This window comes from Nicotiana sylvestris, chromosome 9, assembly GCF_000393655.2.
Source record: "Nicotiana sylvestris chromosome 9, ASM39365v2, whole genome shotgun sequence".
NCBI lineage: Eukaryota > Viridiplantae > Streptophyta > Magnoliopsida > Solanales > Solanaceae > Nicotiana > Nicotiana sylvestris.
In genome coordinates, this window is record NC_091065.1 from 13592940 (window position 1) to 13620437 (window position 27498).

Here is a 27498-nt window from a genome sequence, read left to right on the forward strand (position 1 = left end):
TTTTGAGAAGCATGGGAGATAAGTTACGATGGCCAAAAGAGATGAGATCAAATCCAAACAAGCGCAACCCTGATCATTGGTGCAAGTTTCATAATGACCATGTGCATAAAACGGCAGATTGTAGGTTTTTACAAAGTGAAGTGTATCATTTATTAAAACAAGGATATCTCACTGAATTGTTCAGTAAGAAAGGTAAGCAAGCTTACATGAAGAACAAGCAAGAGCCCCCGAAGACACCTTTTCCCAAATGAACCGCCAACGTTATAAGCGAAGGTGAAGACATCAATGGCGTATCATACACTGCAGCTAACAAGATTTCCAAAGTTACAATTACCCAATGGAAATGGGTGCAGCATGCCATAGAGGAAGAAAGCATTACATTTGATTATGCAAATGCAGATGGTGTATTAACCCCTCATAACGATGCACTGGTAATATCTCTAATTGTACATGATACTAATGTAAAACGAGTTTTGATTGATCCAGGTAGTTCCGTGAACATTATTTTGCTAAGAGTATTACGTGAGATGCAAGCAGAAGATAGAATAATACCAAAGGCGCATACTCTATTTAGATTTGACAATTCTAGCGTTATAACAAAAGGAGAGGTAACACTCACCACATTCGTAGAAGGAGTTGTCAAAGATACAAAGTTTCAAGTAGTCGATATGGAAATGGCTTACAATATGATCCTTGGGAGACCATGGATCCATGAAATGGATGCTGTTCCTTCAACCTTGCATCAAGTCATTAAATTTCCATCACCCTGTGGAGTATGTCAAATTCGTGGAGATCAACATACATCTAGGAGCATCAATTCTGTAGCAGATTCAAATACGAAAAATAAAGGAAAATAGCAATCACAGAAGATAGTTGAGGGCACCAGAACACAAACCTCAACTGAACAGGGACGAACAGACGTGGATTCAAGGCTTGACACCATTCAAGAACCAGAAGAAAACGAAAATATCAAAACAACAATCGAGGAATTGGAGCATGTTATGTTATTCGCTCAATGGCATGATAAGAAAGTCTATATAGGGGCCAATCTTAGCCAAGGCATGAGAGGTAAGTTAATTGAATTCTTAAAAACTAATGTAGACTGTTTTACTTGATCTCACTCTGACATGACAGGGATACCACCGGAGGTGATGACTCACAAATTAAATGAAGACCCATCATACCCTCCTGTCAAGCAAAAGAAAAGAAAGCAAGGAACTTTCAAGAATCAGGTGATTCAAGAAGAGGTTCAAAAATTGCTAAAGATTGGATCCATCCACGAGGTAAAGTATCCTAATTGGTTTGCCAATATTGTCATAGTTCCAAAGAAGAACGGTAAGTGGCGTGTTTGTGTAGATTACACAGACCTTAATAAAGCTTGCCCTAAAGATTCATTTCCCCTACCACATATAGATCAGCTAATTGATGCAACTGCAGGGCATGAACTATTAAGCTTTTTAGATGCATATTCAAGTTATAATCAGATCAAAATGGATCCGGGAGATGAAGAAGAAACTTCATTTATAACAGACAGAGGAACTTACTATTATAAAGTAATGTCTTTTGGTCTCAAAAACGCTGGTGCAACATATCAGAGGCTGGTTACTAAAATGTTTCAAGAACATTTGGGAAAACACCATGGAGGTTTATATAGATGATATGCTCATTAAAACTCAGCAATCAAGAGATCACAAATCACACTTGTCTGATACTTTTCAAATTCTGCGCAAATTTAATATGAAGTTAAATCTCGAGAAATGTGCATTTGGTGTTGCATCAGGTAAGTTTTTACGGTTTCTTATTTCTAACTGTGGTATTGAAGTGAATCCCGCACAGATTAAGGCCATTGAAGAAATCCCTGATATGTTTTCAAGTAAAAAAGAAGGTCAAAGATTAATAGGAAGAATTGCAGCCTTGGGAAGATTCATTTCCAAATCATCAGAAAAGTGCTTCAAATTCTTTTCAGCTCTTAAAAAGCAGGATCATTTTGAATGGAATGAGGAATGTCAGCAGGCACTCAGAAATTTGAAAACGTACTTATCAAATCCACCATTGCTGGCAAAACCAAAGGCTAAGGAAAGACTTCCCATTTACCTTGCTATTTCTGAAGTAGCGGTAAGTGTTGTTTTAGTCCGAGAAGACCAAGGTAAACAATCTCCAATCTATTATGTTAGCAAATCTTTGTTAGATGCATAAACACGATATCCTCAATTGGAAAAGCTTGCACTTGCATTAATCATGGCATCTAGGACCTTACTTTCAGTGTCACCCTATTGTTGTAGTAACTGTTTATCCCTTACGTAATATATTGCATAAGCATGAGTTATCAGGTAGATTGGCTAAGTGGGCTATAGAATTAAGTGAATACGAAATCACATACCAACCTAGGACTGGTATAAAATCTAAAGTGTTAGCTGATTTCGTGGCTGATTTTAGCCAAGGGATGCAATTAGAAGCAGAAAAAGAATTACAAGTGTTCAATGAAGCTAACCCAGGAACTTGGACTTTATTCATTGATGGTTCATCTAACGTAAAAGTTGCAGGTTTAGGGATCGTGTTGGTACTACCTACGGTTGAAACCATTCGACAAGCTATCAAATGTCATTTAACAATGAGGCAGAATATGAGGCTATGATTGTAGGTTTAGAACTGGCACAAGAACTTGGCATAAATCAGATTATAATCAAGAGTGATTCACAACTTGTAGTTAATCAAATGCTGGGGACTTATACAGCCAGGGAAGCAAGGATGCAGCAGTACTTGGAAAAAGTACGGGATTTGATAAAACAATTTCAAAATTGGAAAGTTACACAAATACCAAAAGATGAAAATGTTGAAGCAGACGCCCTAGCTAATCTCGCATCTGCGGCTGATGTGGCAAGAGATGCAAACGCTTCAGTTATTCATTTGTTTCATTCAGTTCTTGACCCCGATAAGAATGAGGTAAATTTTAATAACTTAACTTGGGATTGGAGGAACGAGATTGTTGCTTTTTTGCAGTATGGTACTATCCCTGGTGATAAGAAAAAAGCTCATGCGCTTCGAAAAAAGATTGCTTGGTACTGCTTAAAGCAAGGCAATCTTTATCGAAAAATGTTCGGTGGTCCCTTAGCAAGATGCCTCGGACCTTCTCAAATGGAGTACGTAATGAGAGAAATACACGAGGGCATTGTGGGAATCACGCAGGAGGAAGATCATTGGTAAGATCCCTAATTAGGGCAGGGTATTATTGGCCTAAAATGGAAGAAGAAGCAGAGAGTTTCATGGCTAAATGCGATAAATGTCAAAGGTACGGTAACAATATGCATAGACCTGTGGAATTACAATATCCGGTCGTCGCATCGTAGCCATTTATGAAATGGGGAATGGATAACGTGGGTCCATTACCACAAGCAAAAGGACAGGTAAAATTTTTGCTCGGACTCACTGATTATTTTACTAAAGGCTAGAAGCAAGAGCATTCAAACAGGTGCGAGAAAAGGAAGTGAAAGATTTCATTTGGCAGAATATCATATGCCAATTTGGTGTACCAAAGGAGATAGTGTGCGATAATGGCCTTCAATTTATAGGAGCTCAAATCATGAAATTCTTTCAAAGTTGGCAGATTAAAAGGATTACATCTACGCCTTATCATCCGGTGGGTAATGGGCAAGCAGAATCAACAAATAAAGTCATTATCAACAACGCTTCTAAAGAAGCATTTAGAGGAATCAAAAGGTAATTGGCCAGAAGTGTTACCTGGTGTTTTATGGGCATATTGCACAACCCCAAAAACAAGCATAAGAGAAACACCATTTTCGTTGGTTTATGGAGCAGAAGCTCTAATTCCCGTTGAGATAGGAGAGCCAAGTACGAGGTTTATGCAGACAATAGAAGAGTCTAATGACGAAGAAATGCGTGTAAATCTTGATTAACATGAAGGAAGACGAGAAGCTGCATTAATAAGAATGGCAGCACAGAAGCAAGTCATAGAATGGTACTACAATCGAAGAGCACGCCTCAGATTCTTCAAAATTGGGGACTTCGTGCTCAAAAAGGTTTTCCAATCTACGAAGGTAGCTAATGCGGGTAAATTAAGTCCAATATGGGAGGGACCCTATAGAATTCATGATATTGCAGGTAAAGGAGCATATGAACTGGAAACAACGGATGGCAAAATACTACCTTCACATTGGAATGTTGTTCATTTGAAGATATACTACTTCTAAGGAATACCCACAGTCAGGTATCTATGTTTTAAAATTTTATTTTCGAATTGTTAAAATTTTACTAATGATTTTAGATGATAGGCAAAAAGCTAGCCCGTACTAAATAATGAGTCACGACCTGTAAGGCACGTGGAATGCATTAAACTTCCCGGCCCGGGGTTACAAATATTCTGATAGAAATTTAAAACGGGTTAAGCAGTCTTCATCTATAATCGTACCTCCGAGTTCAGTATGTTTTTTCTTTTTCAGGAAAAGGACCAAATGAGAGGAATAATCAAGTGCTCGAGGCTTCATACTTCAACACTCAAACACTTGGGGGACTACATAATATACACAGGCATGTGTATAAAAAAGGCAAAGAAGATTGAGAAAAATCAAAGAATCAAAGTTCAAGCCTGAAAAGGTCAAGTGTAGAGTAAAAGTCACGAAGTCACGAACTAAGGACAAAGAAAACTTTACTATAGTTAGGGTAAAGGCTATGTACTGAAACGGGTTATAAATAAAAATCTCGTGTTTATTATTTTTACTTTTTTAAATCTGTTACAAGAAAAACAGTTACAAGAAAGTTATAGAAGTAATTCAAATACATGTAAAGTGTTATTTAAAACTAGACAAGGTTCAAATAAAAACTTGTCAAAGTTATTTCAAAGAAACATGTGTGTTCCTATTTCTTTTATCGTATGTTAAACACCATTATGAAGTTGAGACGTCTTCTTCATTAAGTGTTGAATATAAAAGGGCCCTCTTTTATAAAACTTATGTTTAAATTAATTAGTTATAAGTTTAACAGAAGCATTTTTGAAGAATAAAAATGCAAATTATTCTATAAATCCTTAGAAATAAAGGCAAGAATAAATTAAATAGCAGTTCAAGATAATAACAAGAAAATTTCTTAATATTTAAAAAAAAACTTAAGACTAAGTACGTACTTAGTTGTAAAGCTACGAATTGTTTATACAAATTGCCCCATGAAAAGGTTTGGGGACTTGCGTTTTCAAAATAAACCCTCAAACGAAACCAAGGGTTTGATCACAATTTTTCAAATAAAACAAAAACAAAGGTATTCAAACAATTAAAGCTGGTCACTGAGAAGTTGAAGGTACTGAAGCAGGAGTATCAAACAGTTGCGGGCTCAACTTGACTTACAGCAACAGGCTCGACTGGGCTTGAAATAGTAGGGATACTTGTATCGACTTCAACATTCACGGAAGCTTCGGCCACGGGAGAAGGAAAATCTTGAGTTTGCTGAGCTTTTTCAATAGTTTCATTGATTTTAGCCAACTCAGATTCCAAGTTGAAATTTTATTGGCCAGCCTCAATTAGGGTATCACGGCGTAAATTCAAAAACGCCCAACTTACTTCAATAGCAGATTTATCTTCAAGGATCTCATAATCTCTTTCCCAGTCAGCAATCTCGTTCTTTAACTTCTCATTTTCAGCCAAGGCAGATGTGTAAGAAGTCTGGAGAGAGGCGTAGGAGCTTTCTAAAGCACACACCTTATCAAAAGAAGCTCGAAGGTCTTCTTGTGCCTGAGTCAAATTTTGTACGAGCTCCCTAGCATAAGCTTCTTTTTTACTCAAAAGAGCCTTCAACTCTCTGTTTTCTTCACTAGCCTTGGATAGCTGCTCTGAAAAGGAAGTTTTAAGGCGAGTTTTTTCTTTATCTGCTTGGCTTGAGGATGCCTTTTCAACCGCCAACTCTGAAATCAAAGCCCGTACCTGCTGCTCCAAGGTACTCTTACTCTCTTCTAAATACTCCACATCAATTTGCAAGCTCTTAAACTGTTCCCTCCAATTGCACGCCTCTAACTTAGAATCACGCACTAATTGATCTGAGTGGGCAATTCTTTTCATTATCTCTGTGCCACTAAGGTTGGCCTAAAAAGGGGAAAAAGAAAAAAGAATCCTCAAAGATAGAAAAATTACAAAGTAAAAGAAAGAAGAGAAGGGGAATACCTTCAAAGTGGCATGCATAATATCACTCATCAGGGTCAAGGAACTATAGATCTCTAGCTTAGCTTTCTCAATTGGGCCAATTAAAGGCTCTAGCCATACATCCGCTTGACCTGATTTCCTTAAAAGACTGCCCTCATCAGGGACTTCAATGACTACTTGCCTCATAGCAGCACTCCTACTTAAGGAGCCAACTTCAGTGCGATGAATGTTTGGAGGAGGAATTGTAGAAGGAGGAACAAAAGAGGTGGTAAAAACAGTCTAGGAAGGAACAGAAACAATCGAGACTGGCAAAGAATGAGTTACAGACACGGGTGTCGAAAAAGAAGCCAAGGGTACTTCATCTAAAACATGGCCTAAGCCTTCACTACCAAACCCGCTAATAAAAAGCTGCTCAGCAGAGTCATGAGCAGCAGCGGGAGTAACGTCATCATCAAGAATCAGTACCGGAGTCTCAGCAAACTCGGTAAGAGGAACAGAACGACGAGGGGATACCTCTGCTTCATCATCAGAAATGATGCATCTTCAAGCTCGGACCTTGTCACCAGAGAGCCCCCGTCTTCCTCCTCTTCAGAGTCTTGTTCCTCAACGGCAACGACTTTTCTTTTTGCAGAAGAACCCAAGATTATTTCTTGAGCCCTTTCCAAAGAGATACGGGAAGCCGCGACTGACTTGGAAGAGATTCCACGAATAGAAAATCCTGATAAAAAGATGGATTGAAATTAGTGCAATAAAAAATAAATATATACGAAGAGATAAAATGAAATAAAATCTCTTGCCATGAGTTTTTACTTTCCAACCAAAACGGTTAAAAAGTGTCTTCCAAGACATACCATCCATTGGTTCGGTCCTCAATAACTTGTCTACCCAATCACGAAAATTGGGAACGTCTTCCACAACTCCCATGGTTGCTAAAAAAAGCAAAATTAGAAAAGTTGATAAACTTGAAGAAAAAAGGTAAGAGAAAGTAAAAAACGTGCAAAATTCCACTTCTCAGGGAAGGGAACATTATCATCACCCACTAAACCAACAGTGGGGGAAGCAACAAACCTGGCATACCAGCCACGGTCTTTGTCATCCTCAGGGCTCACCAAAACTCTCTTGCTCCTGGCTATTAGTGTGAAAACACCATTGCGGAAGAGTCTAGGGGAGTAAATGTGAATCAAATGAGGGAAAGTAAAAGGAACACCAGCTGTGTTGGTCAAATACCTCAAACGGGCAACAGCCCTCCATATGATTGGGCCAATTTGACCCAAACAAACATTGAAGAAACGACAGAACTCAAGAATAACAGGGTCAATAGATGGTCTAAACCCTAAGGTGAAAGGAAATGTATAAACAAAAGAAAACCCGGTTATGTAAGAAGTGATTCTTTGATTTGGATTAGGGATAATAATGGAAAAATCACTACTCCAATGATAGTCTCTACGAACTACAGAAATCAAACCTTCTAAAATTTGAGTGGGATAAATATCAGCATGATCTAAACCAGAGACTTGGTTCCTAAGGGATTTTCTGTCATGATAAAAAGATAGTTCCATTGGAACTATCTCCTCCATTGTAGGCTCACGAAGAGGTTCAGAAGGTTCTTTACCTCTTGAAGAATATCTTTATGAAAGTGAACCCCTAGTTCTAGAAGAAGGGCCAGAACTAGGTAAAGGAGTGGAAGAACTGAGAACAGATCCTAAATTACGAAGCCTACCTCCCCTTCTGCTTCTAATGGGGGCATTAGGGAAGGTGTCAACTATGGGAACCCTTCTAGGGTTAGAATTTGAAGAAGACATGATGAAGAAGGATGATACGATGAAGAAGCAAACAGGGATTTGAGAGATTGAATATTCAGTAAACTTTATGTGGAAAAGACAAAGAAAGAAGTTATATTTATACTGATAAGCGACCGCCGAGGGAAAAGTGTAATGATGGAAGTACTATAATAATGATAACTGACACTTTGTGAATAGTGGAGCCATGAAAAAATCTTAAAAAGTGCTGCAAAATTGCAGAACTAATAAAAAGGTGACACGTGTGAAGAGCGTTAAATAGAAGTGACAATTGAAGCGTCAATTTTGTCATAGCATTAATGGTGACAAAAATTCTCGTTTTAATGAAATCCACTTCCCAAATATTCAATTGATGAATAAATAGCAAGTGGGGGGGCTATCTGAATTGGAAAAAATTGAGTTTGCATATTAAAGTGGAATAAAGATGATGTGTCAAGACACGTAGACTAGTCACAGAGTTACAGCTGGCAAAGAGACACGAGTTGCAACATATACAATCAAAGGCAAAGGAAGAGGCACGGACAGATATTCAAAGGACTCAGCGCCCGTATCTATTTAAGTCATTTAGGTACGGGAATCAAGGGGAATAAATCTGACAATATATGAGAGTGCAGATACAGTATTTAATGAGCATTAAATACTGAATACGTTAGAGAATCTGTATTAAATATAATGATTGTGTAATGTAGCATTCAATGTCTTTAATTACTCATAATAGCCTTATTAAGACAAGGGCAAAACGCATATCTCCCAAATAGCTATAAAAGGGAGATAATTGATCAATTGTAGGGACACGAAAGACTATCTGAATATACTGATTTACTTGTTTTTCTTCTGATTATACCATTGCTAGCCAAATTACTCTCTTTCATATATTCTTTTGATTATCAGTAACCCGAGTTCTTTTAAATTAAAGCTTTGACCGAAATTCCATTTTTTTGGTTAAACAATAGTATTCAGGGCAAACCTTAACCATTCTTTGCTTGGACTCATTGCAACTATCTAGTCTATTTCGTTGACTACGCAATGGTAAAATTTCCAAGACAAAAAAAATAATAGCTGAAAGTTGAAGTTGAAGGTGACCATAATCTTATCTTCATCTACCTTTTTCATTCCTAAAAATTTTGGAGTAAAAACGAAAGAATGTCCCCAATATTCAAGATAATAGAATAGGGACAAAACTATACTTACTCTCAAACGTCATCTAATTTGAATATTTTTTGCTTGGACTCATTGTCTAGTCTATCTTCTAGAATAAGCAATGGTTACTTTCCTGACTAAGTCCAACTCTCCTTCTACCATTTGCTTTCCTGCAAAATCTTGGAGAAAGAAAATTCATTACACTAAAACTAAATGAAAGAGAACAGATAGATTGAAACAATAATGTGAAAAAAAAAAAAAACCTTAATATTACAATATTGAACACGGTATATATGGATTTTCTACCTTCTTTGTCAATTTTAGTACTAAATATTAATGATGAGAAATAAACTTTTCTATTTATTTATTTGTAGTGGCACATGTCTACCTCATCTCCATTACCACGACATTCTTGAACTCGAATGATTTTATGGTGTGCCTCGCACAACTGACATTAGTTGTGTGAGGCCTCTTTTTGTCTCACACATTTGTGGACCCATATCTTATATATTTGGGTCCACAAAATTCTAAGACAACAAAATTGTGAGACAAAAAGGAGGTCTCGCACAACTAATGTCAATTGTGTGAGGCACAAAATAAAATTTTCCATTCAACTCATTAATGCAGGACAAGAAAAAGTTAAGTGTGACTGATTTGTGATGGATTATTAGGTTTCACAATTTCAAACGTCACAAATTCATGTGACGAGCAACAAAATTATTGACTAATTTGTGAAGAAAGGCCCATCACAAATAAAGATAAAATATATTTTTTAATCCGTCACAAATGTTTTACGTATTAAAGATTGAATTTGTCAAAAACTATAATAGACTAGGGACGGATCATAGTATCTCAAATTTTACGACAGATACAATCCATCACATTAATCCTTCAAAAGATTGATTTTCTTTGTTTATCTAAAAATTCAATAAACATATACTAATAATTAATTATATTTCAATAATTTACTGAATTAATAAATAATCTATTATTAACTATTTATACATAAATAATAATTAACTAAGTAAACTTATTTAAAGCATGCACTCTCATCCCTTTATTCTAACTACGTCAGCGTACATGTTTCATCCATCAAGCATTTTATTTCTTTTAGTTAAAATTTGTGATGTAGTTAATTTTATATATAGCTCTCAAAGCAGGAATAAAATGAAGTATGGAAAAATGTCTGCTTGACCAAGTCTTAGCCAACTTCTATTTAGAAAAATTATGCGGTTGTCCTCCAATGAAACTGGTTTTTAGCTGAATCTATGTAAATAAAGTTTTAATAAATAGACTCCCCATCTTTCCTTGTGTGCGAAATGATATATTTGCCCCTTTAGCTCCTTCTTTTCCATCTCTTCTTCTTCGCCGCTAAGCACACCATAATTCTTTTAATTTTGGAGCGAAAAATTTGAAGTTAATGGTTAATTACTGTTAAAATAATTGATTATTTATACTTAAACTTTTAGTTTAAATACTAATTTAGTGATTTGCTTTAAAAATCTAAAAATTCCATTGTTGGTCCTTTGAAAGTATTTAAGAAGACAAAGTGAGTCTTCTTGATTTGGTGTTATTTGACTAATTTTGTGAGTGGTGATCGTTTATGCTAGTATTTGAAGGCTTTGTTTTAAATTTGAGATCATTTCGAGTATATTAGGGAATGCCTACTGGGTAGACTTTGAAGAATAATTTAACACATAAGCCGACTGCAGATAATACAAAGTTACGCCAATCTGGTAGAGTTTAGTGAACAAATAATCACAAAAACATGCCAACTGGATAGAGCTTGTTAACAATTAACAATATAGGTAAAGTAAATACAACATAAACTCAGCTGATCTGGTAGAGAGAATTGCTAAAGAGCAACGCGGGTCTGGAGATTATGTTTTAAATACATTCAAAAAGGGAGACAATATTTAAAGACCAACCCCTTGGGCTATTCCTGTCAATCACACCTGTTATTTGCACATTTCTGAAAAGATATTCTGGTACATCCTTTCATATTAGAGAAACAACATGGGGAGACTGAACAATAAGTCATAGGGAAAGCCACACTTTCTTTTACAACTCCCATTACTCTAATTTGCAAAAACCATGTTCATTACACATAAAGGCATAAAAGACAAAAATAGAAAGTTACATAAAGATATTACATAATGTGAAGTTACAGTTTGTGGTACTCACATGTCAACCTATAATTACATCTACTTTTGCAGAATCAGAACAATTCTCAACCAAAATCATAGACTCAGTTGAACCTAGTGAAGAACTCAGATTGAATTCCAACGGAGATGGTTGCAGTGATTCAAAAGGCCTAGGAGGCGTTTGCAAAGCCTGTAATTCACCTTCAAGCATTTCAACTACTTTAGTCATTGACGGACGATCGAGTGGATTCATTTGTATGCACCACAAAGCAACTAAAGTTAGCTTCTTTATGATCATTTCATCATCATGCGTCTCGTCTAGTACTTCAATTTCCTTTTCCTTGTCGAATTGATCATAGATCCAATGTGGAAAATACTGGCTTGACATATCCTCTCTTGCTGCCGAGTTTCCTTTCATACCTGCTATCTCAATCAGTAACATTCCAAAGCTATAAACATCTGCCTTATAAGATATAGGACCAATGCTTCTGTTGATGAGTTCTGGAGCTACATATCCGATTGTTCCCCTTGCTGCTGTTAGAGTAACAATGCTGTTATCCGTGGGGTATAATTTAGCAAGACCAAAGTCAGAAATTTTTGGAACGAAATTTTCATCCAAAAGTATGTTGTGCGGCTTGATGTCAAAATGTAGAATTTGTATGTCACAACCTCGATGCAAATATTCAATACCTCGAGCAACTCCAAGAGCAATTTCAGACTTTCTTTGCCAGCTAAGTAGAGTTCCTCCTTCTCGGGGTGTGATGTACTTGTCAAGTGATCCATTAGGCATGAAGTCATATACGAGGGCACGTTTAGATCTCTCAGCACAATAGCCAATAAGTTGTACCACGTTAACATGATGAATCCTTCCGATTGTGGCAACCTCGTTGATGAAGTCTTGCCCATCAGCTTTGGGCTTGGTCAAGATCTTCACTGCAACATCAGGACCACTTCGGAGCTTGCCTTTATATACTGAACCATAACCTCCTTGGCCTACTTTCTCCTTAAAATTCCTAGTCATCTTCCTTATGTTGGAATAGGGGTATTGAATAGGCATGAAATTATGCTCACTATGCAGGAAACTTTCAATTGCATCAAAAATCGACAAATGCCTTCTTCGTAATTCAATCATTAGAAACACAAATATGCATGGGAATAGTATGATTTTTGCCACAACGATATCTCCTGTGCGCAACCATCATAAAGTAAGACTTTTGTGTGGCAGTGTTTGACTGCAACAATGTTTAGGTAAGAAAGAAAGACTTTTGAATTTGTGATATAAAACGAATCATAGACGTTTTTGTCACTATAAAAAAATAAATTAATGATAAAATGAGAAGTTTAAAGTTAAATTGTCTTTAAATAAGAAAGTAACATTCTTATTACAGACTAAAAAGGTGAGTCCGACATAAACTGAGATATTTTTCAACTATTACTTTTCTATTTTATTTATTAGTATCCATAATATAACATATTAATTAAATGATAATTTTACCTGTACTTGTAGTCAAATTTTGTCATATGAAATGAAACAGAGTGTTAATAAAAAGGAATTCAGTCTGTGTTAGTTTAGATTGGTTTCAAGTCGAGCGTTCTGTAGTTCAGTTCTTCTCTTCCTAAGAATCAATAAATTTTAAAGACAATAGATGTGGCTTACCAAATATGGGAAGTATCCATGGAATGAAGCCTGCAAGACCACCAACAATTAATAACACAGGTAATCTCAACTTGCAACTATTTACCCTTTATATAATCCTAGCATGTATACAACCAGAATTGACAATAGAACGAGTGCTTACTTTCAAGAACGCGGAGAACATGCCTTTGAGTAACTTGATTGTGTTTGTTCAAAGAGCATATCCAAGAACCCCCCCAAAAACAAAAAAAAAAAAACAAAATAGAGAGAGAGGGTAAGAAATGAATGAGAGAGACCTTTACAGATTACATAGAAAAAAAAGCTAAAAACGTCTTAAGTTCTGGCAAGACATCAGGAATATTCTTACCACATAAGGTTTTGAAGAATCTAAAATTGTAAGCCTTGCAGGTGTAATCCACACAGCGAACATCCCTTGAATTTCACCTTCGCAACCAAAATTAAAGTCGCACTTGTTACAGTAAATGTCACGAAACCATGAAAGTTCAAACCCATATGCCAAAGCATTATGTGTTGAGTTTTTGTTTAAGATGAAATAGTCTTAAAATTAGAGTGAATGGGAAATGGGATTTGGATTTGGATTTGGATTCGGATTTGGTCAAATGATCGATCGATTGATTAATTTTTTGGACCAAATTTATTTGTTAATAGTGAATATTAACGTGATATAATCCGTGTTTGTAACGGATGTTTTCCAATCCGTGTATTGTGTTGCAACACTAAGCAACAATGCAGCCTAGTGCACCTCCCACAATGGTGCAAGTGTTCCTCCCACCAAGCAAGTGTATATACCACCATGTAAGTGCTTTCTCCATGATCTAGTGCTTGTTGCACCATGGAAGGGGCGGATTTCTCTCAAATAACTGCTATAAATAGAGCATAAGTTGGAGAGAAAGAAGAACACATCGGAAAAAACACTTGAAACACTCTGTATACACTTAATATACACTCTGTATACACTGGATATACACTCTGCATATACTTGGATATACACTCTGCATATACTGGATATACACTCTGCATATACTGGATATACACTCTGTATACACTGCGTATACACTGGAAAAACGAATTGCAATCTGATATTCTCTTCAGTAAGAATTCAACATTGGCTATACTTTGCATTCCTTCCTCTCAGAATTTTCATTCGACTTCTGAGTTGTCCTCCTTATTCTGCATTGTTTTTAACTACAAACAAAGCATCCATAAGTGTGATTTGTTGCCGAACTTTGTGTTCGCTGAAACACTGGGGTTTGAAGTACCGCTACACCAGTGTGTAATTCGTTCTATCCTGGGAGGAAATAATCTATAACCTTGGGTACTAGGAGGGGATTAAATTCCTTAAGGAAACACTGTGAATTCAGTGGGCTCGAATTAATTTCTGTTTTTTTATTTATATTTACGTTTATAAGCTAACGTTCTAATTTCCAGAATCATTATTTACAAGTACAGAGGAACAACATTATGCAGCTCTAAGATTGAAATATATACATTTGCATCATCAATAGTCCATTAAGTCATTGACAGTAGGTTTACACTACACCCCACTCTCAAATTAGATGGTGATAATTTGCCCATGGCTGCATAGGCGTGTCCCTTGGAAGCATCACTCCTGTTGAGACAATTAGTGATTTCCACAAAAGCGGGAGAATTCATAGCAAATGGACAGCTGAAAATAGTGATTGGCACGGCTAAAGGAGCATATGAACCATCAGGTTTAGTAAAACTAAATTGAAAAGGGATAGTGTAAAATGTAATTGAATGCTGAGGAAGAGAGCAAAGAACTTGTTCTCTTATACAAGGATCTACAAGGCGGATAGTGGAGTTATCATAGTTGATGGCTTGCACATGGTAGTTCAGGGACCCATTCCAACTTTTCATAAATATCGTGAATATGGGGCGATTCCCTTCACAGCTCAATTCATACTTTTCGTCGCCACAATGCTTTGGATCATTTTTAAATCGAAAGGGGTAGCTGATGTTCTTAATATGCCCACAACTAGAAGGTGCACACCGCTGATTCTGTTCGGCAAATGGGGTGTCAGAGAGCTGCAAGAAGATGAGAATTGTGAGAACTGAAAGAAACTTGGTTCCTCCACACATGTTTTTTGTGAGTTTGTTTTTGGGTATTTCCCTTTTCGGCACCGGTGACAAACACTGCAAGTAGTAGTCAAGAAGATCAATTTTTTTTTTTAGAGAAGTCAGCCGTCTAAAATCCTCCTCCGAATAGTAATTCCGTCACTATTCATCGGGCTATAACTCCGACATCCGGCAAGGTAAGATCACAAGATTGGTCTTAAAAGAACCCCCTTCTCTTAGAGAACAATCCTCAATTGGTTTCATCCTTAAATTCATAACCAATTTTTCAAGATCTTAAATTCTATTTCGCGAAGTACTGTTGCAAGCAGAATTTTTCAGATTTTGTCGTTATTTTCTGTTCTTCACGTCAATATGGTGACGTTTTGAGCAGCCATGGAAGCTATCGTCTCTCCCCAGCCTTTGGCTGTGGGAGAGCCAAACCAAAAATTTAATAATCCAAAGCCTACTCATGCTATGTCACAATCATATGCTGCTCGTGTACAAACCTTAAAAACAGATGCTACTTCGACAAAAATTGAATTGATTCCTGTGAAGTTTGTTCATGGCGAGCCAATTATAGAATTCACTATGGAGGAGGTAAATCAATTTACCATTGAAGAGGGATTACACCAAGCAGTTATTATGAAATTCTCATATGGGAAACCAGATGTACATGAGCTGCGTAAACTCGTCCTGAAACAGTACGACATTAAAGGTATGTGTAATATTGGACAGCTTGAATTTCGACATATTCTGGTGAGGTTCGATTTGTTTGAAGATTATGTCCAGTTCTTGTCGAGGTCAGTTGGTTACATAAAATATAAAGGTGACGAATTCTTTTTTAGAACGTTTCCATGGACGATTGGATTTAATCCCAAGGAGGAAACATCAAAATCTGTGGTGTGGATTTCGTTTCCTGATTTGCCGCCGAATTTTTTCGCAAAGAAATCGTTACTGTCAATCGCTTCAGATGTAGGAAAGCCTCTTACAGTGGATAAGGCAACACAAGATCGAACAAGGCCAAGTGTTGCTAGGGTAAAGGTTTTATTAGACCTGTTAGACAAGCACCCTAAGCGAGTGAAGCTGTACATCGTTGATAAGTCGACTGGAAAATTCGTTGAACATTATCAGGAGGTGGTATATGATAATCTCCCCAAATTTTGCACTTTTTGTAAGCATCAGGGGTATAAGGAAAGAATATGTCGTTTGATGACTGAAAAGGATAAGGTAGGTGATGGAGTTAGGATAGAAAACATGGTTGTGCAAGAGTTGCTTGTTGTTGAGACGAATGGAGTTGAAAAGCTGCAAGGAGATGCAAGGGCTTATTTGAATGCCAAAAGAGCTAGCCGATGAGCTAATGAATTACCTGATTCTAATAGTGGTAAACTGGAAGTTGAAGCACCAAAAGAAAACTCTGTCCTGCAGTAGTTATCGCAAACAGATGGAGTAAATCTGGCGAATCGTGCAGGTAATGGTACCATTGGAGGTGAAGTTTCAATGATCGATAAAGGTCCACCTAAACCTACACGAGATGTTCCTGCTAAGACTGCATTGGCAAGGATCTTTAATGTGGTGAATCCAATTGTGCAAGCCTATGGTAAGCAGAAGTTGTGAAGCTGCATCTGCTGATCGAGATGAGGTTTCTGCAAAAATAGGTAACGTAGAGAATGGTTTGGCAGATGGTAATCGAGGATTAGCTGGTGTTGAGCAGAGTTTACATGTTCCATATGAAAATGCAGTACCTAGAAAACACTCAGCTATTGTGGTGTCAAATTTGAAAGCTACTGTTCCATTGAGTGTTACTAGTGATCGAGCTGTCGTTGTGGGTTCAACTGATGCCTCTAGGATTGTTGGTGTGCAGGAGAGTAATGCTCGAGTTACAGCAGTGGTTGATGAAAAAGGGCATCTAGATGTGAATCCAGCTAGATGTGAGCAGCTAACAAACGTGGATCGAGCTGCATCTAGTGAAGATGCAAAATGTGCAGCTGTTGTTCATGACGCTACATTTCTGTCAAGGTTTCATATGGATGTGAATGCAGCTTTACAAACTTTTACTATTGAATCTGGGCAACTGATGGATGATACTGCATTAGCTGCAACTGTTCGAGCTTTTATTGCAAAAAATAATGCAGCAGTAGCAGAGATAGAGCACAGTGACAATGTTAAAAAACAACCAGGTCTTACAGTTTCACAATTGGAAGATAATGTTGCTCAGAATACAACTGGTACTCGAGTTAATGCTGGGGTCGAACCAATTTTTGGGAAATTTGATGTTAGACATGAGCAAAAGGGTATTGTTACGGAGGTGAACACTGATAAATCAGTTGGTGCAGGTAAGGGAAATAATACAAATCCAAAAGAGGGGGTTTGGAACGTGGTTTCAGCAAGAAAATCACCTACGAAACAGGTGGTATCACCAAGACAAAAAACAACAAGTTTTCAACCAAATGTTTCTAACCTGGTGACCAGCCCAAATGTTTTTGATGCACTGACAGGTATGGAGGATGAACACCTAGATTCAACAATTCCAAAAGAGGATGGGATGGACAAGCAACTATTTCTTTTCACCAACATTGAAAGAGAAGGCAAAGACAGTACGAAATTAGGCGACAAAGTGACTGTTCGGCCAATTGAGTCAATGAAAAACCAGGTGGATGAACTAATGGGTAAGGCACACAGTTCGAATATTCCTACACTGCAATTCTCAAGCCCTCACTTGGAACAAATCATTAAAGATGCTCAGATTGCGATGATGATGAATGCTAATATGGTTAAACAACCTTTGGTCACTTTGAACACTTCCGTTTTTGAAGTACCATCATAATCTTTGGAGTCTTTTGGAAAGTATGGTGGGGATCCTGGTCAGTTAATGTTGTCAACTGGAAACAATAATGAATTTATTAAAGCAAATGTGAGGGAGATGGCAATTAAATCCAAACTTTGGCAGCACCAACTGTGAACACCTAATTTTTGACAATATTTAATTTTTATCACTTCTTTTATGTAAATATTTTAGGGGGTTTTAACCTACTATTATTTTAGCTTTATTACACTTTTTATTATAGGATAAAAATACCAAAAAAAATTAAAAGGTGAATTATCACTATTAATATATTTTTTTATTTTTTGTTTTTTTATATATAAAAAATCCGAAAAAATTTATTTTATTTTTTTAAAATAATAATAATAATAATAATTTCGGGAATGATTTAAAAAAATAAGAAAAAAGGAAGTATTGAATAAAAAAATATAAAAGTAAAAATAGGTGGAATTCTCTTTTAAAAAAGTAAAAGAATGTAGAAAATTTAAAAAAATAAAAACTTTTGTGGAAATTTTAAAAAATTAAAAAGTAAAAGAAGGTTGGAATTAAAAAATAAATATAAAGGTATCTGAAAATTTAAAAAATTTAAAGTAATTGAAAGTAGCATTTTTAAAAGAAAAAAAAAAGATAGTGGTTTGTTTTTTTAAAGAAAAGTTAAATAAAGTGAGATTCTCTTTTAAAAAAATAAAAAGTGGGATTTTAAATAAGATAAAAGTAATTAAAGTTGGAATTTTAAAAATAAAAGTAAATAAAGGTGGGATTTCTTTTTCTAAAAAAATAAAAGCAATTTGTAAGTGAGATTTCTTTTAATTAAAAAATAAAAAAAAAACAAATCTTAAAATTTCGAAAATTTTGCTATAAATAGAAGAGAAAATTTAGGAAGAAAAAGGTGGAAAAAAGAGGAAAACTAGATAGAGAGAAGAAAAAAGGAGGGGGCGGAGAGAGAAGTATACACTTGATATACATGCTGGATACACAGAATATACAGGGACAGAATTCATTTTGGAGAGAGTAAAAAAGATAGAACCAAATTTTCTGAAATATTAAGAGCGGAAGAACACCATAGAGTGTTCAAATCTAGAAAGAAAAAACAAAGAGAGATTTCCGCACTATTTGTCTTCTCCATTTTTACTAGTTTTCTCCGTGTTTGCTGGAATTTCTGGACTGAGGTGTTGAAGCTACTGTGTTGGGCTTTCTGCTGCTGTATGTTGCTGTGTTACATACTACTTTGCTGACCTTCTTCTTCTTGTATTGACAATACCAGGTACACAAACGATACACTGGTTCATCTTGTAAGCTACTCGAAACATGAATGCAAAAAATGAGAAAGATTTGAAGTTGTAGTTTAATGTAGTCTTTTCTTTCTTTTACTGTCTGTATGTAGAACATTCTATGCGCTGCCCATGTAAACTCTTTAAACGACTCACTTTCGAAACTTAACTATAATAACTCGAAAGTATGTAAATAAAGTAGGACATTTTCTTCATTTATTTTAGAGAAAAATGAAAAATAAAAAAATGTAGTCATTCTAAGATTAATTTTTTTAAAAAAAATAATGAGACGAGCCTCGCCAAATAAAAATACAAATTGCGGGGCCCTCAATAATTGGTCATAATAAATACTTAGAATTCGGGATGGACTGTTTAGTGAATTTCACTGCCTTCCCCAAAGATAATAACGCGTTAGACTCTTTAGACGCGATTTAATTAAATTACATTCTTAAACTCGGGTGCACATTTATGTGACCCAAATCCAAATCTCAACGGAGTCGAAATGTGTCTCTAATCACGGGTACATTGATTGTGACGTGGTCCGAGATGCATGTCCATGACGTTGCAAATTCCTTTAAAAAATAAGAATGAGATGAGCCTCACCGAATAAAAATACAAAATTGTGGGGCCCTCGGTAAATATTTGCTTTAAAATTGCTTAGACTTCGGGATGGACCGTTTAGCAAAATTTCACGGCCCTACCCAAAGTAAATGATACGCTAGTCGCTTTAGGCACGCCTTTTAATAATTTAATTTTCTTAAAACTCGGGTGCACATTTATGTGACCCAAATCCAAATCTCAACAGAGTTGAAATGTGCCAACAACCACGGGTGCATTGATGTGACGTGGTTGGAGATGTATTTCCATGATGTTGCAATTCTTGAAAAAATATATAAATAATGACGAAAGCGGTTAAAAGTTAAAACTTGCACATTAGCTCATAATTGTATAAAATCAGATAAACAAGCCGAATATGACAGTTGAGCGACCGTGCTAGAACCACGGAACTCGGGAATGCCTAACACCTTCTCCCGGGTTAACAGAATTCCTTATCCGGATTTCTGGTTCGCGGATTGAAATAGAGAGTCATTCTTTTCCTCGATCCGGGATTAAATTGGTGACTTGGGACACCCTAAATCTCCCAAGTGACGACTCTGAAATAAATAAACAAATCCCGTTTCGTTTGTCCTTTAATTGGAAAAACTCCTTCACCCCTCGTGGGGGCGGAAAAAGGAGGTGTGACAGCTCTGGCGACTCTGCTGGGGACTAGTAACCCAGAACCACTGGTTCAGGGTTAGAAATTCGAGCTTAGATAAATTGTTATATTTGGCTTTATCTGATTTTTACATGTTTGAGCCTAATGTGCTAAATGCTGCTTTTACCGCTTTGATATTATTTGACTGTATATATAAACTGTGCCGAACCCTTCTCTCTTCACCTCCGGGGATGTGCTTACTGGTTGAGACTCCCTATTCTGTTAGTGTCATACCTTGAAATAAGAAAGAGGCTCGGATAAGTTACGAAGCCGGATGGCCTTTTGGTTCCCGATAAGTTGCCCCCTCCTCGACTTGAGTTGTCCGCTCGGGTACACAATCTAGAACACCGACTCAGGTTTTGAACATAAAATAACATGACTTCATGCCGGATCCCTAGTAGGAACGATTATTTGCATCATGTTGCATTTGACTTAGGGGACTCAACACAGGGGTTGGGTCCGTCTAGGACTAGCAACCTAAATGAAAAGACTATCCTGCTGCATCCTATTTGTGTTGTGCATTTATTCCGAACCCGCATGTTGACCGGTTTTTGAATCTCGGGAACGTTGGAAAATTGAAAAAAAAAGAGAAAAAGAGAGAAATAACAGTTAGGGAGTTAATTGATTATTTTAGAAAAACCCAGTGTCCAAGTACTGTTGGAACTCTGCCGATTTTTTTTTTTTTTTTAAAAATAAAATAAAATATATTTTACTTTTAAAATTGTTTGTTTAAACAAAAAAGCAGAAAGTGTGTAGGAAAAAGTCTTTATTTTAGTTTGCTTTGTTTCCAAAAAAAAAAACGAAAAGGAAAAATAGTTTCTTTCGCTAAAAAAAAGAAGGGAAAATATGTTTGTTTCCAAAATTAGTTAGTTTATTTACCCGAACTACGCCGGTTTGATTCTCGCAGGGTGTGAGATACGTAGGCAACCCTCATCGAGTCCAACTTCCCATTTTGCAAAAACGACCAGAAAAGAAAAAATGACAAAATGTTGCCACTTTTATAAAAGAGTCGGGTGATGTCGTTTTTTGTAAAAATAGCCGAATGTTCCTAAGCGGGACGTCGGAAGGCTGGCATTGCATAAACGGCCATCTTTGGTCATCATTTTTTGATTTTTGACCGGTTGACCCTCGCAGCCTTAAAATCTTCGTTCCCGAAGTGCTAAAAGGCCGCATTTGAAAACCGAGTCCATCGTTTTGAAAAAAAAATCTTGGAAAAGAACATAGATAGTTTTATTTTGAGTCTAATAAAAGTTTTTCGTTGGCATAATCACCTTAATAAATGTGCAGGATGAGCACAATACAAAATAAACCCTTTTCAATAATGACCAAGATCCCTTTTGAGTTGCGATTATGGTGGAATGACCTAGGCAAGGAAGGGCAAGACAAAGTAAAGAAGTATCTGAAAGATCTCCCGGATTTACTAGACATCCAGCCTCGGGGTGATGTTATCAGATCATTGGTCACTTGCTGGGATTCAGCACACAATGTATTTCATTTCTCGGACTTTGAGCTCAACCCGACATTGGAAGAAATAGTGGGATACATCGAAAGTGATGAAGCTCCGTTAAGGTTCAAGTACTTGATTGCACCTAGGGCCGTCACTATACACCGGTTTTTGGATTTCCTAAAAATACCCCGAACATTTCACCATCCAGATTTTGCAAAAGGTTTCTGCAGTCTCTGCCTCATATATGCTAGATACGGCCAAGTGGGTGGGTTCAATAAGCCAGACTTCAAACTATGCAGTATAGATAACCGACAAAAGTGGGATGAACACAGGCTGGTAGCTTTTATGATAGCTTTTTTGGGTCTTATAGTGTTCCCAAGGAAAGACGGAAACATTGATTTGAAAGTAGTTGGGGTCGTCAGTACCTTGCTCACCCAGGATAAAAGTACCCTGGCGCCTATGATTATGGCTGACATCTTCCGGGCTCTCACTGCTTGCCGAGCCGGGGGCGACTTTTTCTAGGGATGTAACCTATTGTTGCAAATGTGGATGACCGATCATTTATGCCACCGCTCCCAGCTCTTGGGTTACGGTTCGCCCGAGAAGAATTGTATTGGAGAATTTTACACAAGAATCAAAGGGGTTAGTCTACCGAGGGAGTCACAGCTTGGACGTCATTCTTCCGAACTCTCACTGCCAACCAAATCCAGTGGACGCTCGGATGGTTGCCTGTTGAGGAAATCATATACATGCTGGCAACCAGGCCCCACTTTCTGTTGATGGGACTTAAAAGCATCCAACCCTATGTATCGTATCGGGTTTTGAGGCAACTTGGCAGGTTACTAGTAGTGCCGAAAGATGAAGACTTCAGTACCCAAGTGGTTGAAATCAGTCCGGACGGTCGGTTCCCCGAAGAAGAAGTTCGCCAGATCTGGAGTGAGTGTCAACATCTGACGGCAAATACTTGTGTGTTGGATACGGCTAAAGGAGAAGTTTCCCCGGGGTATCATGCTTGGTTTAGAGGTGACATGTCCTGCGGGAGACCAGCTAAAAGACCTCATCTCAAAGATTTCGCTGAGTCATCCCAGGAGCAATGGAATTGGTTAGCAAAGGAAAAGGGTTATCGGGCGGAGATCGGTGAGTTGAAGCAACAGGTTGAAAGTCTGAAATTCAATAACAGTATGCAAGTTGCTGCGGATCGAGGCGAAAAGAATAGATTGGCCCAAGAAAATGAAGAACTTAGGGCCCAAATCCAGAAATTGAGAATGGCTCCTGATAAACAACCAAGGAGTCGATCAGATGAGCAGTTGATAAAAGGGCTGAAAAATGAGGTCAGGGAATGGCGAGATGGTTTAGAAAAGTCTGAAAATGTCATGGCAGAGCTCAAAGTACAGTGGGGTACAAGAGCAGATACGCATAGCCGATACTTGAATCAATTGAAACGCGACCACAAGAAAACTGTTGCCAACATGAAGAGAAAGGTGGCTACACTTGAGGGTAAAGCAGTTAAGCAGGCTGAGGATTTCCAAATTGAAAGCGGACACTGTTACGACTTGTTGGCCCAAATGGAGGTAGAAGTGCGGCAACTGAAGAATCAGCATATGCAGGATTCTCAGGCGTTAAAAACATGCAGTGATCAGATAAAACGCCTGCTTATAGAAAAGAAGCAAGCATGGGACAGGATTAGAGCCATTGCCCGCGCCATTTTTAGAAGATGTCGCGCTTGTGAAGATATGACCCCAAGCTACTTTTGTCTCAGCAGTGCTAATCTATGTGAAACAGACCATGAATGAATTAGAGCAACTCAAAAGGGACTTGGAACCTAGGCCCACGGCGAGGACGAACGACGCCCCGCGGGCACCCATATTTGAAGCTTTAGAGTATGCGTAGTTCGTGTACGTATTTCTTTATATATTTTTAGCCTATGGTTTGTCTGTCCATTGTTTTTTCGCATCAAAGTATTTCCGTAGTATTGGAACTTGTATCTGACCTTAGTTTTCATTTGTTATTTTCTTTCTGCAAAAAAGATTTTAGTTTGTAATAGTTTGTTTTAAGTAATGAAAAATTGAAAATCTTTCTGCATGAACTACGCTTGGTCTGATTCGTGCGGGGTCACGATATGTAGGCAATCTCTATAGGATTCGATCGTAATTAATAAAGGAAAAAGAGAGAGAAGAAGAAAAGAGAGGTAACACTTGAAAGAGACACAAATAAAATAAGCCGGAATGATGCATGCGGTCAGAGCAAAAGCATGTTAGAAATGGTTAACTGCCTAAGAACATTGCATCCCCCAACGTGCAATTACAATATCTGTTAAGACTCTAACACTGACGAGTTTGTTGTTTTTCCAATCAATACCAGTTAGTTTGTTAGAGCGTACTGGCACCATACCATTATCAAACAAGATCGAAAGGTCCTATACCAGAAAGCATGACTGGGTCAGACAACAGCGTTGAGTCGGAAAAGACAGCCAATCAGATGATGAAGGAAGCCCTGGAGAAAATGGAAAAAATGAGGCTGGAAATGAATGAAATGCAGATAGCCTTAGCTAGAGCCCAGAAGGGGCAGGAACTAACTGTTACTCCTACCCTCCAACCAGTACACACGCCAGAATACCCCTCTACCGGCCCTTCAACGAGTTTCTCAAGCCATCACTACTATCAGGGAAGAGAGGCCTATGATCCCCAAGCTCCACCACCCAGTCAAAACCCTCCTCCACCAAATGTTCCCGTCATTGTGGCACCTTCCCCAGCCCCATTGCACAGATCATCCAGTGAGCCACTATTTCAGGCTCACGACACACAATATTACCCCCTGAACTCACATTCAAAGCACCCGAGCCACATACCTATAATCCCCATTTTGAGGTCCCGACGGAGATTGAAAAGCCGGCTAAGAGCCCAGAGCAGGACGAGGTGATGCAAAAATTTAAAAGCCTGGAGCAGTCCTTCAGGAACATACACGGGTTAGGCAACCAGGTCAGCGTGGCCTACAAGGATCTATGCCATTTCCCTGACGTTCAATTACCAGCAGGGTTCAAGATGCCCAAGTTCGATTTGTACGAAGGGCATGGCGATCCTATGGCACATCTACGGGGCTTTTGTAGCAAAATGAGGGGAGCAGGGGGAAAAGATGAGCTACTGATAGCTTACTTTGGCCAGAGTTTGAGCGGGTCGGCACTGGAGTGGTATACAAGACAAGATCCGAGCAGATGGTACACTTGGGATGACTTGGCACAGGCTTTCGCAGGACACTTCCAATACAACCTTGAGATAGTCCCAGACCGTCTCACATTGCTAAAGCTTGAGAAGAAACCCGGAGAGAGCTTTCGGGAATTTGGGTTCCGATGGAGAGAACAGGCAGCCAGAGTTGATCCCCCAATGAGAGAGGGAGAAATGGTAGATTACTTTCTACAAACTCGCGAGCCAACTTACTTCGGTCACTTGGTCACGTCAGTTGGCAAATCATTCAATGAAGTGGTGAAAATGGGAAGTATGATAGAAGAGGGACTTAAGTCCAATAAGATCCTGAGTTACTCGGCAATTAAGGCAACAACTCAGGCCATTCAGAGTGGTACGGGAGGTGCGCTCGGAAAGAAAAGGAGAGAGGAGGTCACGACAATAGAGGCCGACAATTGGTCCAGATCTAGAGGTCCTTCCCCTCATTACCAACCCAGACCCCATCATCTAAACTACCCACATATTCCAAATTACCCTCCACAACCCTACTACCCACCACAAGAACAACATTTTACCGTCCATCAAGCCCAGACATACACTCAACCTCCGGTTCGCCCACAATGGCGCGCGCCAGCTCCCCACAATACATACCCACCTCCACATAATACCTACCCACCACCACAAAACACCTATCCACCGCCAAGAGCCTACAGGAACCCTCCAGGGATGGGTTTCAGGGGAAATCCGGCTTCCAGAAATGAAAGACTGTAGAGGCAAAGAACCTTTACTGAGTTGGGAGAAACTTATACTGCCTTGTTCCACAAATTGAGGCAGTTGGGTTTATTAAATCCCGTTGAGCCTAGATTGCCAAATCCCTTACCCCAAAATATGGATCACTCGGTAAGATGTGAATATTGTTCGGGAGCTCCCGAACATGATACCGAGAAATGTTGGAGGCTGAAACATGCGATACAAGATCTTATTGATACCAACAAGATCGAGGTACAGGCACTAGAGGCACCCAACATTAACCAGAACCCATTGCCAAAGCACCCCGAAGCCCACATGATCGAGCTTGTGCACGAAGGAGGGGAGCCAAAGAAACCCTCACAGACAGTGATGATGATCCGTGCCACTCCGAAAGAAAAATCGACCGATGAGGAAGCAGGGGTACAGTTGAAGGGGGAAAATGTCAAGCCAGTGGTGATATTAGGGAAGAATCCATCTACCGCTACAAGGAAACCAGAACCAGCCAAATTAGTAATAGCGGGAGCATCATCTGCACCCGCGGTTGTTGTGAAGGGGGTCTGCAGGGAACCGGTCATCATAAAGCCAGTAGTCCAATTACCAGTGATTGATAGCAAGGCTGTGCCTTGGAAGTATGAAAAGGCAGTGGTAATGTACAAGGGAAAGCAAGTGGAGGAGGATAGTTGTAAGGTGCAGGGACTAACTTGATCGGGACGGTGTTTTGCTCCCGTGGAGTTGAGAAGGTCCAATCCAACAGTAACAAAGAAACTCGTGTCAGAAGAAAAGACGGAGGAATTCTTGAAAAAGATGAAAGTACAGGATTACTCCATTGTCGAACAATTGAAGAAAATACCGGCTCAGATCTCGTTGTTATCACTATTGATCCATTCGGACGAGCATCGCCGGGCCCTGATGAAGATACTAAATGAAGCTCATGTGCCCAATGAAATTTCAGTGAACCACCTTGAAGCAATTGCCAACAAAATTTTTGAGGTAAACAGGGTAACGTTCTCTGATGACGACTTGCCAGTGGAGGGCACGGAACATAATAAAGCTCTTTACTTGACTGTCAAATGTGAAGATTCGATGGTTACTCGTGCGTTGGTGGATAACGGTTCAAGTGCCAATATTTGTCCATTATCCACATTGAACCAGTTGAAGATTGACCATGATAGAATCCACAAGAACAGTGTTTGCGTCTGAGGATTTGATGGAAGTGGAACAGACACCGTGGGGGATATTATACTCGAGGTGACCATCGGCCCGGTCGAGTTTACTATGGAGTTCCAGGTATTGGATATCGCGGTATCCTATAACCTTTTGTTGGGACGACCGTGGATCCACGCGGCCAAAGCAGTACCATCCACATTGCATCAAATGGTCAAGTTTGAATGGGACAGACAAGATGTTGTGCTGCATGGGGAAGACATTGCGCGCACCATGGGAGGTGCCATTGTGCTATTCATAGAAACCAACGATGACAAAGGTCCTTGGATTTACCAAATTTTTGATGCAGTGTCAGCAAACAAGATCCCCGAGGGTAAAAGCATTCCACACCCCAGAATAGCTTCTGCCACCGTCATGGTAGTTTCAGAGATGTTGAGTAATGGGTTCGTGCTAGGAAAAGGTCTGGGGGCTGAGCTTCAAGGTATTGTTCAACCTGTCTCTTTGCCCAAGAATTTAGAGACATTTGGTCTGGGATTCAAGCCCACATCAGCAGATGTCAGACATGCCCGCAAGATGAAGAAGAAAGTGTGGGTTCTTCCCAAGCCAATCCCGTGCTTGTCCAGATCCTTTGTCAGATCAGGTACCAGAAAGT

At 38.6% G+C, this 27498-nt stretch overlaps 3 protein-coding genes across 3 annotated transcripts; 1 reads left to right on the forward strand and 2 right to left on the reverse strand.

Moving 5' to 3' along the window:
• Positions 1-11198: 11198 nt before the first annotated feature.
• On the reverse strand, positions 11199-12426 carry LOC138876905 (rust resistance kinase Lr10-like). Its single transcript, XM_070156061.1, has one exon. It carries the CDS (start codon positions 12356-12358, stop codon positions 11270-11272), a length of 1089 nt encoding a protein of 362 aa, XP_070012162.1. The 5' UTR covers positions 12359-12426; the 3' UTR covers positions 11199-11269.
• A 1966-nt stretch (positions 12427-14392) lies between these two features.
• On the reverse strand, positions 14393-14983 carry LOC104213437 (uncharacterized). The gene has a single exon (XM_009762938.1). It carries the CDS (start codon positions 14981-14983, stop codon positions 14393-14395), a length of 591 nt encoding a protein of 196 aa, XP_009761240.1.
• A 369-nt stretch (positions 14984-15352) lies between these two features.
• LOC138877245 (uncharacterized) lies at positions 15353-16312 on the forward strand. The gene has a single exon (XM_070156838.1). The coding sequence runs from the start codon at positions 15353-15355 to the stop codon at positions 16310-16312; it is 960 nt and encodes a 319-aa protein (XP_070012939.1).
• The last annotated feature ends 11186 nt before the right edge of the window (positions 16313-27498 follow it).